General features: G+C 35.6%; 1 protein-coding gene across 6 annotated transcripts in view; it reads right to left on the bottom strand.

The window, feature by feature from the left end:
• otud7b (OTU deubiquitinase 7B) overlaps positions 1 to 16,373 on the bottom strand; it is a 144,831-nt gene that overhangs the window by 15,198 nt on the left and 113,260 nt on the right. For all 6 annotated transcript variants that reach the window (XM_039751278.1, XM_039751282.1, XM_039751252.1 and 3 more), the window contains 2 exons: positions 6,330 to 6,442; positions 3,878 to 4,005 (listed from right to left, as the gene is read on the bottom strand). In XM_039751278.1, coding sequence (XP_039607212.1) covers positions 3,878 to 4,005; positions 6,330 to 6,442 — 241 coding nt within the window. The remainder of the gene's footprint in view (positions 1 to 3,877; positions 4,006 to 6,329; positions 6,443 to 16,373) is intronic.

The raw sequence follows: 16,373 nt of genomic DNA, 5'->3' as shown, positions 1-16,373 counted from the left end.
TTTATTCGCTCCACATCAAGCCTCCAACACCGCTTATTCCGCATGCTGCTGTCAGAAATGTCTGCTGAGCACCACGACCTTTTTGCATAATGACGTGAGGTGGCTGTCCAAAGGCAAAGCACTCGAGCGTTTCTGCGGTCTCAGAGAAGAGGTCATAACTTTCCTCCGCGGCAGCATGCAAAAAAAGGCAGAAACGCACTTGAGTCGCATACTGGACGACAACTTCATGGCCGATGCCTGCTTTCTGAGCGACATATTCAAACACCTGAACGATCTCAATTTGGGACTACAAGGCAGAGGCAAAACTGTCATCGACCTTGTGGAACAGATGCGCGCATTCCAAGTTAAACTGGACCTTTTCGCAAATGATTTGAGCACAGGCCGAATGCTGCATTTTCGGACACTCCGCAAAGGCATCTAACCCCGCACAAATCACGGATGTGATGACAGATTTCATTGCGATGTTGAAAAATAACTTTGCTGGTTGATTGGATGGACTTGATCTGCCCACTGAGTTGGCCGTTTTTGTCAGAGACCCGTTCACTGTTGAAATAGAAGGGTTTTATCCGCCAGAGCTAAGAAACTGGTCCCTTCCATTGACGAGGGGAAATTCACACTCGAACTTGTTGACATGCAGTCATCTGTAACTATGGCACAGGAGCTTTCCACTAACAGGCCTGCAATGTTTTGGACTAATGTCAACGCACATCAGTTCCCTAACATTAAGAAAGTAACGATCGTCATGCTCAGTATGTTTGGATCAACATATACTGTACATGTGAGTCAAGTTTTTCACACATGAACTCCATAAAAAGCAACTCTCGTTGCTCCCTGACTGACCATACTCTCCACCAATGCCTTGAATTGCATTGACAACTTACGAGCCTAAAGTCACTGCTCGTTCAAAACAAAAAATGTCACTTCTCCCACTAAGTCAGCAGGGTAACTGTAGCCTACAATACATCAATATAATGTGGGATGCGTAACAGAGACATGCCTAATAACACATGGTGATTTAAAATATGTTCCCTCAGTGTTGTTATAGTTGTGAATACTGTACACTTTTTATTTTATGCACTTTGAGATGTTCCTGGGTCAAATGTGTGCAAGTTGTTTATTTTGTTTCAAAAGGAAAAAATGTTATTTCTAATAGCCTACTACTGTGCACTATTTTGTTTTATGCACTTTGTGATCAGATAGGTCAGATATGTAGCCTAGGTCAGTTTTTTTTTCTTTTGTAAGTAGAAAAAATAGGGGCTACCTCAGATTCTGTTAATTCAGCTCTTTTTGTATGCACCTTTTGCTCTGCAAACTGACCAAATTTAAAAGAGAAACAACGAATAAACCTTATGTTTTTCAATAAATTTGTTTGTGTTGGTTTTAAAATTTGTCATTACGAGCTGCTTTGCCGCTAAAATGACTGGCCCAGCTAACCTTCTTGGTTTGACAATCTGGCCCAACTGAATTTGTAATTGAATAGCCCTGGTTTAAGTCAGAGACTTGTAGATTGTCTACTTTGTGTTGCCATCAGGGAAAAGTACTGCTGCTTTCCAATGAAGAGGCATTTCCGCAAGAATTAAAAGATTTGTTGTTTGGTGAAAACTGAAATCAACAAACACTACATGCAAAATATACACATCTACAATAATCGTTTCATGTTAACATCATTCAATGCACAAAACGTTGATTTACACAATAATGGACCGTACACTATGAGAATCTGTGTTCCTGTAACAATTACAGCTACGACAAGTTTCATTTCGAAAAAAAAAAAAACAATTTGGTCAGGTGTATCTTTATGATCAGGGAGAAGCGATGCAACATAGAGTCGAAACAGTTAAACGATCCAACGTAATAGATATTACACATCTAATAATGGATACAAATCCATATGTCCAAACGTATCTCACTTTACACAAGGTTTACCAGCACACACGGACAAAGATGTTTTCTTGGATGTCTACTGTATATGAATCTGAAAGATCACAGTCGCATTTAGAATAAACTCACATGTGACGAACTGTCAGCGATAATAAATTCGAAAGATGGAGATATCAAAGACAGTAGATATTCGTGCATATCCAAAGGCAAAGTATCCTTTATCATTTATGTCAAATACAGTACATCACCACATGTCAACCTTTTACCTTTGCTTTTCCTAGATGACGAAACAGGATGGTCGTACAATATGACACAAACTCATTCAGTAAAACGAATAACACCCATACAATATTTCGGGTCAAAATTGCCGATATATTCCCATATATTTAACTTCTATCATCTCAACGTCTATCGCAACATTACATTATTAATGCATATGTAAAAGTCGCAGCTAATCATCTCTTCTTTATTAAATTAAATCATGCTAAACTTAGAATAGAACACATGCAAAGTCTCATTGATCACATTCAAAATTCAAATATCAATAGTTCAGACAAATTCAAAATAGGTACAAGCAGTAATATTACCATCATTATATCAAGGTAGTCCAAGAGCACTGCAACAGATGTATCATGATGCAATGGCAACATCCAGAACTATTAGCTGGCCAGATTTATTTCTTACAATGACGTGCAATCCACAATGGCCAGAAATCCGCAGCTCCCTGAGAACAATGTCACCTGCTATATCGGCTCTGAATATTCTCACTTTCACAAGTAGATTGTTTTATCAGAAAAGTCTTATTTTTATTGAAACGATATTCACTCACGTTGCATTATCAAAAGTGAACATAATGCATATGTAACAATTCCCATGAAAAGAAAAAACACTTTAACTTGTATTTCCACAGTACCAAATCTAGGGGTTGGCGAGCGAAGCGAGCAGGGGGCAGACCCCTAGTTATTTTATATTTTTAAATGTATGCAACCCTTGCAGCCTTGAACCACTAAGTATAGAATTATATAAGAATAAAATTAATTTCATTCATTAAATGAGCGAAAAACTGACTGGCAGAGCAAGGAACCAACATACACAAAAACTCTTGTGTTAGTTATTATATAATAGAGGTAAATGCTAAAATCCAAGGCTTCACTGTCATGCATGGCAAATTTTTAAAATATTTTAGACAAAATACAGGTGTTTGAGACATTGAGAATACATGATTGGATACCTGAAATGTGAATTGTGTGACTCAATTAGTTTGAGATTCTTCACTGACTATTTGATATTGTTTGCTATTGTTTAGTGAGGGTCTATAGTGAAACCAACGGTATCACAAAAACATGCCATTTCAAGACCATCGCTACAAAATACATGGGGTAACAGAAGAAAAAAAGAGGTTATTACTGAATGAAGTATTGCTTAATACCATCTGTTCTGTTTAATTGGTGAGAACAAGACCACCCCACACGGATGCCCAGAACTTGTATTTCTATAGCATCTTCAGTTGCCAGTGAAAATTTCATTGGCATTTTCTACATTTTTAGTGCAATTTTTAAATTGCATAACTTTTTTTCAACAAAATAAATACAGGTATGGTTGTTGATGTCTACACAAAGACATATCCACTCTCTATACACTTGGAAATCGACCTACATATTAATAAACCCTTTGTGCTGTCTGCACTCAGGTTAATAAGCCCACTTCTAAGCCAAATGCTTTGTCTAAATATTGAATATTGGCACTGTGCAATGGTGTGCTACAAGCACCATAACTGAAACATTCCACACAATGCAATATTGAGAAAAAACTTAAAATATGTACCTTATCATGGATGTAAACAGTAACATTCATTTATACGATATTGTAAAGGAATATTTTAAGGGATGATAATACATCATGACTTTTAGAACAGATTATCCAACCACGTATATTTCAATACATAGGCACGCACAAAGGATAGAATTTAATTAGAGTATTAAAAGAAATGTTTTACCTTCCCCTCCAGAGTCACGTAGCATTGTATCTGCCACTACTACAATAGGCCGTCGCAGGACATGAGCTAATACAAAAACATGGAACTCTTCTAAACTCTCATAAACTGGTTCCTCAGACGGTTCAGCTCTGTGGAAATGAACAAAAGAGAAGAGAGACTATATTGTATTGCAATACTTCCTTTACCTTTCTTACAGCAAAAGATTCACTTAAAGTTCTTAAAAATGAATAAAGTAAAATGACTTCATTAGATGGATTATGTAAAAATCACAGCACAAGCCACCATCATCTCAACCATAATCACTAGTTTAATGGACATTTTCTGAGTTTACCCAGGACAATGCTTTTGACAAATTAAATGTGCTTAGATATTGTGAGCATATTGTTGCCCCCCAAATCATTCTTCTCTGCACTCCACAGTCCAGGGCATCTTTTGGGGCTAAAGCCATTCTTCTCATGTCATCTACCATCTTTTTTTTCTTCAGGGCAGCTTTAGGTCCTGCTTTCATTACAAAGTCTGACTCCCACAGTTCATACTACTTCTCACAAAGATTTCATAAAAAATTAACTTCCGTGCCAAACAGGCTCCTTTTAGAAGACAGAATAGAGGATAACTAACTCAGAGTACCTTCTGTGCACCTCCTACCCTCACCATCACTGTTGTGCCCACACCTCCATTTGCACCTTTGTAGTAAAGGTTGTACTCATTCTTCTTCAGAATATCCTTCACATCACTACATTTTATGCACCTGCTTCCAAACACAACATATGTATTGAACCGAGTCTCTTCCAATACCTTTACTGCATGGTAATTTGTCAGTCCCTCTTCTGTACCTACCGCTTCACATTTGTCTTTCTTGCAATTACATTAAGCCCCTTTGCTTTCATGTTAGCTGTATATTTCAGAATCTTCTCCTTCAATGTTGCTTCAATTTCTGCCATCAATACGAGATTATCAGTATACAAGGGCTCCCATGACTATCCTTCATGTATTTACCTGGTCGTCAGCTTCCAGGATTATCACAAACAGTAACAAACTCAGAATGGGTACCTGGTGCAGTCCCACCTCAAAACTCTCACTATCTAATTCAGCTGTCCGAACCTCATTGTGCTTCCTCATAAAACGACATCCCTTTAGACACAATCTTTACTTTGCCAATGTCTACCTTATCACCTCTCAAGGCACCCTGACCAATGCCTTCTCCAAATCTAAAAATGCATATTACAGCTTCTTTCCTTTGGCCCAATGCTTTCCCTTTATTTGCCTCACGGGAATGTTTACATTTGTTGCTCCATAACTTCAACTAAATAAGCCTGTGCTTGAATAACTTTATACCAAGCATAAAGCACTTTTTTCATAAGGAATTAAAATAATACAAAATTATTTGAAGGTCAAATAAATAGTATGTATTATTAATGGAAAAACAAATTTCAAAATGCAGGTTTAGGAAAGATATGCTTCCATTTTTTGCTTTAATTAACTATACTGGTATGAAGATTCAGATTCCCATTTCATTTACCTTACAGATTCTCACTACCTTTATCATTCACTTGTGGTTTTTGGGCCAAGAGTTAAAGGCCACAAATCTCACAATTTATAGTTTCTTAGTTTTAGTAACAACAACAAGCTTTAAAATGAGCAAGGTATTAAAAGCACTATGCAACAAGGTCTGTCTGCTTAGAAATTCTCCTTTTGAATGTGTGTATTTTTACCAAAAACACTATCATAGCCATTTTAAAAATGAGTAAATATCGTAACAAACTTGCTAAGCACATTAAAGAGGCTGTGACCATTACAAATCATTTTGTCAGTTTTACTTTTTTTTTTTAAAAGCAAAAAAATGAAGCGTGTTTCATCCTTAAGTTATTGCATTCATGATTCCTGAAGACAAATGTGATGGTTGCTGACTTCTTAGAGATTACTAATGTCATGGATGTTACAGAACTAACTTTCCAAAAAGCAGTAGATTATGTAGAAGAATGAAAGTCAACATTTTTATTATTATGTATAAACCAAATTCAGGATACTATAATAAAATCTGTATTTCATTTGTATGCAAATAAAATGCACACTACAAATTAAAGGAAAAAAAGCAATATATATATATATATATTTATTCAAAATAGCATTGTATAACCTGCTTATTCAAATATAGGGTAACAGGTGGTTAGGACCTATGTCAACCTGAAGATGGTGCCCATCCATTGCAGGATCACTTAAACACACAGCCACACTTCACTCACACTGGGCTAATTTCAAATCCCCAATCAACGTAGCACACATCTTTGGGAATAAGAGTGGAAAACTTAAATAGGGAGAATGTGCAAAATAAAAACAGACAACAACCTGGTATGGGGTTCAAACCCAGATCACTGGATCAGTGACGCATTAGAACTACTCATTATGCGACTGTATTAAATAAAAGACACAATTAGAGTAATCAGATGCCTACCCTGGACAGTTACTGCCATTATTACTGTAGTGTATCCGTGGTTCACTGGATGCTAGTTTCAGCAGCTCATTCCACTCTTTTTGCCACTCATCCTCAGTGTACACGAGTCCAGACTGAAACAGGAAGAGATTATTTGAAAGTAGATTAATTAAGTGAATCATCGTTCTTTAGGCAAAAATTATAAAAAGCCTAAAAAAATAAAAGTGAGCAATTCCAGTGTTTCTTATGAAACTTGTCAACAACATTTGTATCTTCTATGTTTTGTTATTTTTATGTATGTATATTTAATAATTTAGTCAGGAAATTAATTATGTTTTGTTAACAGAGAACTAGCATAACCATATCAGATTGTCTTAAGTGGTTTTATCAGTTTAACATTTACTGCATCTTGTGTAACCACAAATGAACCCTTTCGGTTCTTGCTCAAACCTTTGGAGATGTGCTCATTTTTAGAAGTGCATTTTAATGTGCATAATAAAGTGATATCTAGTAGACCCTAGCATTGCCCAAATCAAAACAGAGAAATGGAAATTAGTAAAACCAATAACTAGAAAATGTTAACAATCTATTAATATATTACACTACAAGTTCACAAGATTACAACACAAAATAACAAAGAACTAAAATACATTTGTTCTTCACTGTCTTTCTACATGCAATATTGGGCCCATAGTAAATAAGTATAAATCTGCACATTTAGAATTAAAATTGCAGGGAGCCTATACAAATATTTCCACACAGAAAAGAAAAATGTCTGAGAATTGGTTGCATTGAATTTGTCAAGTTCTCAGCACATTCTTTGACTGATGCCAATATGACTATGAAATAAGCCTGATAGATGCCAGGATGTACTTTAGTGTTCAAAAATCTAGAACAATGGGAAGAACTGCACTTAAAAGGATTATCACAAGATCAGGGTGAATCCATGTTAAAACACAAAAAGCTACAAGATTAATAAAAGGTTCTAAAGAAACATTTAATGATGAGAGACAAGCCTGTGCAATTTCAATAACAGACAGCAGCAGGGATAGCCAGCAAAGTAATTAACATATTCATTTGAAATCTTAAATTTTTGAAGCCTACTGCCTGTTTGATTTAAATCACTATTGCCAAAAAACCAAAGAAAGATTAAACAGAACGAAAAAATGGGAACATAGAATAAGAAAGCAAAACTCAAACGCAACTTTGAAGTTATGCAGCTTATCAGTACACCACAATCACCTGATATGTGTTATGATCAATTTCATGAAAAATAATACATTTTCCAAAAAATATTAATTTTCAGTTAAGATTTTAATTTAAATTTAGCATATCAAAAAAGTAATTTCTTCTCCACTGCAAGAACTGTTCAATTGATAAAGTCTATATGTCAATGGTAAAAAAAAATGTGTACCTTCTCAAATCCACCCCATTCATTTTAGAAATTTGGTGTGCGGTGACAATTAGGCAAATCTCTCTATTATATTATACATTTTTCCATCGTGCCTGCGTTAATCAGCCTTGACCACTCCCCTCCACATAGCTCACCCAATCACTACTCCTACTACACACATCCTCTTTCTGTACAACCCCGAGACACTCTCAATGCTGCTAACTCACCCTTCAATGCAGTCAGTTATTAATGGGAAGGCAGAAAAGCAACTGATCTATTCAAGAACATTGAATTTTACACTGCAATAGAAAAAGAGCATCAAGAGCTGATAATGAACCTCGAAAAAAGAAAATGAAAAATAAAAAACAGCTGCATATAACAAAAATCAAGATCAAGAAGAATTGTCCAATAAACGAGAAGAAGAAAAATATCTCGAACAACATACAACCTGAAATGCAAAAAAGCAACATTTATAGAATGCAAGTTGGCCGATAATTCATAATATTGTTTTTGACAAGACATTAATGAAATGTAATTTTTTATGTGTTACTTTTTTATTTCTACTTTTGATTATATGTTATTATTCAGTGGTATTTAAAATAGACAGTTGTAGTGAAATTCTCAAGTAACTAATTTTCTATCTCTTCTATACTGTATATACCATCTCTTTAAATATAATTGCCTTCTCTAATGGAGGGGCGTCCCGATGCCCTTCAAGCAGCTGAGCTGCAAAATAGGGTGTCCGCCCCCAGGGATTGGTGAGCGATTCAAGCAAATGTATATAAGCATGTGTTTACTGTATTTTTCTATTCAAGTACCATATTTAATGAATTTTCACAATGGCTGCTACACAGTAGACCCGAGCAGACAGGTGGCCCTAGTGTATCACTCATAACTAAGATCATCTATGCTTCACAGATCAATATTTATCCCAAGGCAGCTGGTGGGTGCACCTTTAGAATAAATGTACACTTACCTCCACAGAGCTCCTACACTCTAAATATCTGTAGAAAAACAGTTATGTTTTTACTGTCTAATACCTATAGTAACATGGCTATAGCATAGGTCATTACCAACAAGTGTGTTAGCCTCTGCGTGTTACTTATTCAACAAAAGTGTTTTCATATCAAAGTGACAGTCGGGCGTTTCTCCAGTGAGATAACGGACATCACTGGCATACAATTTTTTAAAATGCCCTCACAGATTACTCTGGAATGAATCAATCACAAGCAAAGCAGACTTTTAAAATTACAGAAAAAGAATATTTTTCTTAGCTGCCATATATACTTGCAGATAAGCCAACCATTGGATTTTTAACCAAAATACAATGTAAAATGCATTAGCTACAGATCAGTCGACTGTGAAAATTTCAAATGAAATTAGTCCTGAAAAACGTAACATTACAATACCCGAACACAATACTTATTTTATTGAAATGTGTTCAACAGTTGTGATGTCCGTTGCAATGCATTGTTCTTTGTAGACATTGAGAGGCCTGCAGCCATGTTTTTTGAATGTGTAAAATTGTCCATGAGAACTATGTACACATATAGTCTATGCACCAATGTTGTGGCATGTCAATCGGAACAAATGTGTTTGTACAGTTTCAGCATGTACACTGGTGGTGACTCTATCGGGCAGTGTGAGTAGTCATTTGACCACAATTTATTAAAATTATAGCAGATGTCCATCATAACAGAAACTTAAAAATAATATAGCACTCTAGTTTTAATCCATTAATTTGCACCAACTATTCTGAAACTGTGATCTGGTGGTGCAGTAGCTAATGATCATGCTGTGAGTCTTCAGGGGCTGGTGTCTGAGAATAAAACTAGGAAATGGATGTTACTTCACCACTAAACATATTTTTAAAAAAACAAAAGCACAAGAAAATGATCAAATTTGGCTGTGTTTCTGGTCAGTTTAATGAAGGTTCCTATAAAGACTTAGGGTTCAATAACAAATGCTAGCCAGTGAAATGTTCAGTTTTTCATATTAAAGAAGAAACAGTAACATAAACGTAATGCACTGTTTGGAATGAATTACATTTTATAAAATGTAACTCAGTAATATTTGTATTGTAAGTAATGAGTAATATAGCTAAGTTACTTCTAAAAGTCATGTTACACAACACATGGAGCATGACTTGCTTTAATTGCTTTAATAATGATGCAAGTCGGTTATGAGAACAAGTCAAAAGAGATTATGCACAAGCTTTACAATGCACTGGTGAAGACTCATCTAGAGTAGTGTGTGCACTTTTTGTGTCCAGGCTACAAAAAAACACTATAAAAAGTCCATAGAAGAACAACTAGGCTGATTCTAGGACTTCAAGGGATGAGTTATGAGGAAAAATTAAAAGAGCTGAGCCCTTTCAGAGTAAACAAAAGGAGATTAAGGGGTGATAGGATTGAAGTATTTAAAATTATGAAGGGAATTATTACAGTGCATCGAGAACACAGGGACACAGTTTGAAACTTCCTAAGGGTAAATTTCGTACAAACATTATGTGAGGAAAAAAACTTACCAGAGAACCATAGAATAATCATGGAATAAGTTACCAAGTAGTATATATATTACAGTAGACAGTAGAACAGTAGAGACCTTCAAAACTAGACTTAATGTTATTCGGAAAGAGTTAAGTGAAAAGAACTGGCACGCTTTGTTGGGCTGAATGGCCTATTCTCATTTAGGTTTTTCAAACAATTTAATAATCTACAGTGCATGTGGCAGCACAGCGCTAAGACTTGGTATGAGGGTGACAGCACATGTTGGCTATAGGCTATACAAATGAGGACTGCCAGTAGGAACAATGGATGAGTATGAGCAGCTGGCATGAACCAATGAGCAAAGGGACATTGCCGCTTGGAGAGGCATGAGAGAAAGGTAGGTAGATGGCGAACTTAAAATATAGTTGAGTGTTGTTTTCATCAAAAAGTTGTTGCGAGAGAGAGAGAGAGAAAGAGAAACAGAAGGGTAAGCAGTGTTTTCTGGATCAGAGAAAATGCTGAGAGAGAAGATGTGCAAGAGTGGACAAGGGAAAATAACAGTCCTTCTAAAGGGAACTAGCAGAAGCCGGCGCAGCTCTGTAAAGGTGTTCTACAAAGCCAGAGAGGAGTGTAACACAAACACAGTGTAGGAGTGTAACATTGCACTGTTCAATACATTATTTCTTTAGAATTCGTTCTGTCTAGCAGATCCTTGCTTCTTCCCTCATTTTGAATCTCCTACCCCTTTTAAACTGTTCTTTTCCTGTTTAACCACATTCTCTGTATTTTCCTATGACGAAGTCACTACAATATTTTTTTTCAAACTTTGTAATACTTAGAGTGAGATCCTTGTACCATTCTCAAACTAAAAGTTTATTTGGGTAGTTTCATCTTTATGTAAGGTATCCTTGCTGCCTTCCATGATAGCGCTAAAGTTATGTAGAAAGCATAATTTATGTGTCTAGCATTTTTGCAGTGTTCATAACTTTACTATTTTATGTGAACTTTCCTTTACCAAATATACAAAAAGAAAGAAAACAGTATGGGTGACTTGCGTTGTACTATGAGCTGGAGATGATTCTATGATGAACTTGTCTTAGTACATATTTACAGCAACAAGACTAACTTTTGGGTTGAGTGCTGTGGCAGTGTGCCCCAGAGTTGTGGGCTCTGCTGCACTGGATCAAGAGTAAGGCCAAGTGCAGCTGCAGTGTGCTTATTAGAGTCAAAGATGTAGAAACAAAGTTACATATTTCCTGAGCAGGTTAAATGGACTTTGTACAGTGGGTAATGTTACAAAATGAATTCTGCATGCATTATACAAGACAATGCATATATATGCCATTAAAAAAATTTTTGAATAATACTTTATATTTGGACTGAAGTATAGCATGATGCTGAATCAAATAGATTTACCCGAATGCTACAGAAAAAAAGCAATGCAGGCAAATATTTATTTTGCATAATAAATGAAACAGATATATAACATATTTAGCCATTTCTTCAGCAGTGTCTGAAGTGGAATAAATAAGTACCACTACTCTATGATTTTTTCGGCTTTTGTCCTCTTCCTGATGCACTGCAAAGTTAACATTACTTCTTAATTGAGAGCTTGTGTTCATCTTGGAATTTTGATCACTAAGATATACACACATTAGACAGTTTGGGGGTTTGGACTCCCCTTCAAGGTAGAGCAGGAGATGCTGGTATGTCAGAGAGTAAAATGGTAATGGTATACCATCTACGGTGGGCTGGCGCCCTGCCCGGGGATTGTTTCCTACCTTGCGCCCTGTGTTGGCTGGGATTGGCTCCAGCAGACCACCGTGACCCTGTAGTTAGGGTATAGCGGGTTGGATAATGGATGGATGGATGGATGGTATACCACTGTGTAACAGCTCACTTCAAGCCCTGATCACCAGTAAAAAGATGCAGAGTCAGTGTCCCTAATTAAGAAATCTCTTCTATGTTACATTTTTGTGTTTAGAATCTTATTCCAACATTTTAAGACAGCAACATCCAAAGTGCATTTTTTGGCAAAAGTGTTGGTAAGGTTTGTAACTTATTCTACTGTAATTTATTCACACAACATAATTTATTTTCCAGATATAGAGCAAATATTCTGAATAAGAAAGACAAGCCCTTTATTGTTGGGTGGAACATGAATATTCTGTGAAGTATGATGAAGTTACACCTGATTAAATCAAAGTAGCAGAAAACTGTCAAAAATAAGAATGTGTTAAAAGGATTAAATTCATACTAAGGTGCAAAAGTGCTTTAAGGTTCTTTAACATCCAGGCAAACTAATCAATACGTGAATGTTGTTCACTTGAACAATGATATTCAGAACCGAGCAAGGTAAATCAACAATGCATTTATAAAAATGAATTGTCATAATAACATTCACAATACCTGAGAAGGTTCTGTGCAATACAATTGTGGCTGCGGTACAGATATGGATGGATGCTTTATAAATGAGAACGTAGAATAACCACAGCAGTAACTGCTATTTAATTTTACAGCCTATGAGAAAACATATCTATTACAACATGGGCCTTTGCACCTAATACCCAGGACTACAAAAAATGAAAACTATTAAAAATTAATTATTTATAAAATTCACAAGATGGCTCTTTTGAGCTTAATAATGTACATACAGCATAGGTTTCTTCATCGGCTTAAATGAAACAAAGAAACACATCATGAAAAACATGACATCAAACACAACCCAAAGAATGAGATGCTTTACATTTTAAGACACTTATTATTGATTCATATAGTAACCTAAATTATACTATTACTCAATCTGTTTCTCATTTAGTGTAATTAATTTTAATATATTTTGGCTTGTACAGCTACACTGTTTTTATGTGATCAGATTTTTTTTATTGTGTAACTAACCAACCATGAAATAGCAAGAAAAATCAATCACCAAGGACAAACGGTAATAACAAACAGGAAACAAAACAAATCTCTCAATTCATTTTTGTGGTAAGTGGAATTTAGTGTAAATTTAAGGTATTCTGCTTAGGAAGTAGAAATATTATATTTGAAAACACAATCTGAAAATTGAAAATATATCTTATGTGAAGGAACAAAGAATTACAGCAGATTTGTCACTACTTCATCGTAGAGTACAGAAACAATAAAGAAGACTAATAGGATGTTCGGTTATATAGTCCAATGTGCAGAATACAAGTCACAGGAAGTTAAGCTGTGTTTAATGGCATTATGAACTGTGAGTGTATTTCGTTGACTGAAACATAACTTGCATTAAAATATGTGTAGGCCAGCATTTGTGGTCTTGCAGCAGAAAAAAACCTAAAATTGTACTAATATTATATAAAAGGACCAGAACAAAATAAAATAAAAACAAAAATTTTAAACACAGATCAAAATAAAAATTGTTGACTCCACTGAAAACTAGAACGAAATAAAAATAAAAACTAAAACTACAATTAATATCAGAGCTGAAATATCACTGCTGCCTACGTTTTGTGTACTTTATTAACTGTCAACCTTTTAGTTAATAGTTAAACTGAGGTCAGCATCGTAGGACAGTAGTGTTTCTACATTACATCTTTGGAATCTTCGGATAACATCACACCATGCATACTTTTTTATTTGGAACAATACAAGTCACAGGAAGTTATGCTCAAGTTGTATAATGGATTAGTGCAGGATCACCTGGAGTACTGTGAACAGTTTTGTTTTCATATTACAAACAACATGTAGTAGCGCTATAGAAAAGTCCAGAGGAGGATGACTGATCTAATTTCGGGATTGAGAGGTATGTGCTATTAGAACAAATGTATGGAGCTGTGCCTTTTCAGTTTAAACTAACAGATATTAAATAATGACATAACTGAAATCTTTAAAATAATAAAAGAAATTAGTAAAGTGGATCCCAGCTGTTATTTTAAAATAAATTGTTTGAAAAAAACATGGGCATGTTGTTGGAATCCTGTTAACAGCAAATTTCACACAAATGCTAGAAACTTTTTCTTCACACTGATAAATTACCAGGTGGAATGGTAGACAGTAGAGCATCGGGATCTTCAAATCTCAACCTGATAATCAGAATGAATAGGACTGGTGAGCCTGATGCGCTGAATAGCTTTTTCTCATCATATTTGTTCTAATGTTCCAAATAAAAAAGTATGCATGGTGTGATGTTATCCGAAGATTCCAAAGATGTAATGTAGAAACACTACTGTCCTACGATGCTGACCTCAGTTTAACTATTAACTAAAAGGTTGACAGTTAATAAAGTACACAAAACGTAGGCAGCAGTGATATTTCAGCTCTGATATTAATTGTAGTTTTAGTTTTTATTTTTATTTCGTTCTAGTTTTCAGTGGAGTCAACAATTTTTATTTTGATCTGTGTTTAAAATTTTTGTTTTTATTTTATTTTGTTCTGGTCCTTTTATATAATATTAGTACAATTTTAGGTTTTTTTCTGCTGCAAGACCACAAATGCTGGCCTACACATATTTTAATGCAAGTTATGTTTCAGTCAACGAAATACACTCACAGTTCATAATGCCATTAAACACAGCTTAACTATCAAAGATCAAACACATTAAGTGGCCAAATGAGTATAGTCAGCAAGATCAAATGGTTAAAACCAAAGAAACCAGTCTGTACAAGCAGGTTACTGTTAAGCTTTAAACAAGCACGCATTTCGAGAGATTTGTTCACGTTGCAACGACATCCATTACACAGATAGCCACACAGTGAAAACATATGCTTGACGAATGTTTCTAATGCAGGTGCACAGGCAAGGTCCTCAGCCACTGGCGCCAGCAGACTGTATGTTGAAGACTTCTGCTGCCAGTACTGAAGCAGTGACGTGTGGCGAGGTTCATGGCTGGACAGGTACTGACTCCTTCAGAGTCAGAGTTACAAATATATGAACCCAAAGAGTAGCATATTCACTATTCAAAAAGCAGCATGCACATTGCCTACTGGTTATGATTCATATCTCATCAGCATTCTTTACACACACACATAGGTAAGGTACATATTTGGCTAAGAAAGAACATTACATTACATTTTCCTTAGCCTGATCCCATATTTTATAAACTTGAAAACCGTTTATTGTCTGACCTTTATTTGTAAATGAAGTCCATGTGCCTATACTCCATGAAAATCTCCCTCACTTTCTTGTAAAAGTCTTTCTTATTTTCCTTTAGTTTTAAAAGTCTTAATCTTCCATTTTGGCAGTCAGTTGGAAGAAAAATAAAAATAAAAGGACTGCTGCAGTGCACTTGACTTTCTAAAATAGCGCTTACTTATTGGCGCCTCTGCGTAGAAGAACAGCAGTAACGAGCACCTGTTGGGCTCACATCCGCCCACTTTGGTGCGGCACGGTACTGTCTGCCTCACTTTGAGCCTTTTCATTGTGGTTTTATGTCCGATCAGCAAGATAAATATGTCGCACACATTCATTAAAGATATTAGCCAGACTGTGGAAAGTCAAGGTGTATAATAAATGTGTCTACAAACATTACACTGGCGACACACATAGAGACAGCATTAGGCACGTGGCAATTGCATGCATCAACACAGTGTGTTAGTGATAGTGCAGTCTGAAGTAAGGCTCGGCTCGTCGCTATTGCACCTCACGTTTCTCCCCTGTATTTGATCAGGAAATGTGCAAATTCAGTGATTTTGACTTTATTGACTTGTTTATGAGCTCAACAAACAAACAATGGTCCTTTACAAAAGTTGCGCCATGTGACTATAGTAAGCCCAAGGAACATAGATCACTGCATAGTGAACAGCACAATGTGACTGAACGAAAATGTTTTTCCTGTTTTTTTTCGTTTTTGCTCAATTTTCGTTCTTGTTTTAGTTCGTTCACATATCACTATTTTTAATTTTTATTTAGTTTTAGTTTCTCGGTTTGCCTTAATTTCAGTTCTCTTTCTTGTAAAATGAAAAACGATATTTTTAGTTCTAGTTCTCGCTATGAAAATATCACTGGTAGCCAGAAGCAGCCAACTTATATATATATATATATATGTATAAATTATTATACAGAACACACATGATGAAAGACGGATATGCACAATTACACTATAGACACTGGGGAAAGCAGTATCAGTTATGAAGAGAAAGAAGTTAGTGGCATATCTTGAAAAGTTTCATCCCATGAATCAAGTTAATACTTACCTATGAG

This window comes from Polypterus senegalus, chromosome 1 (genome assembly GCF_016835505.1).
Source record: "Polypterus senegalus isolate Bchr_013 chromosome 1, ASM1683550v1, whole genome shotgun sequence".
NCBI classification, from domain to species: Eukaryota; Metazoa; Chordata; class Cladistia; order Polypteriformes; family Polypteridae; genus Polypterus; species Polypterus senegalus.
This window is presented reverse-complemented; position numbering and strand designations above follow the sequence as displayed.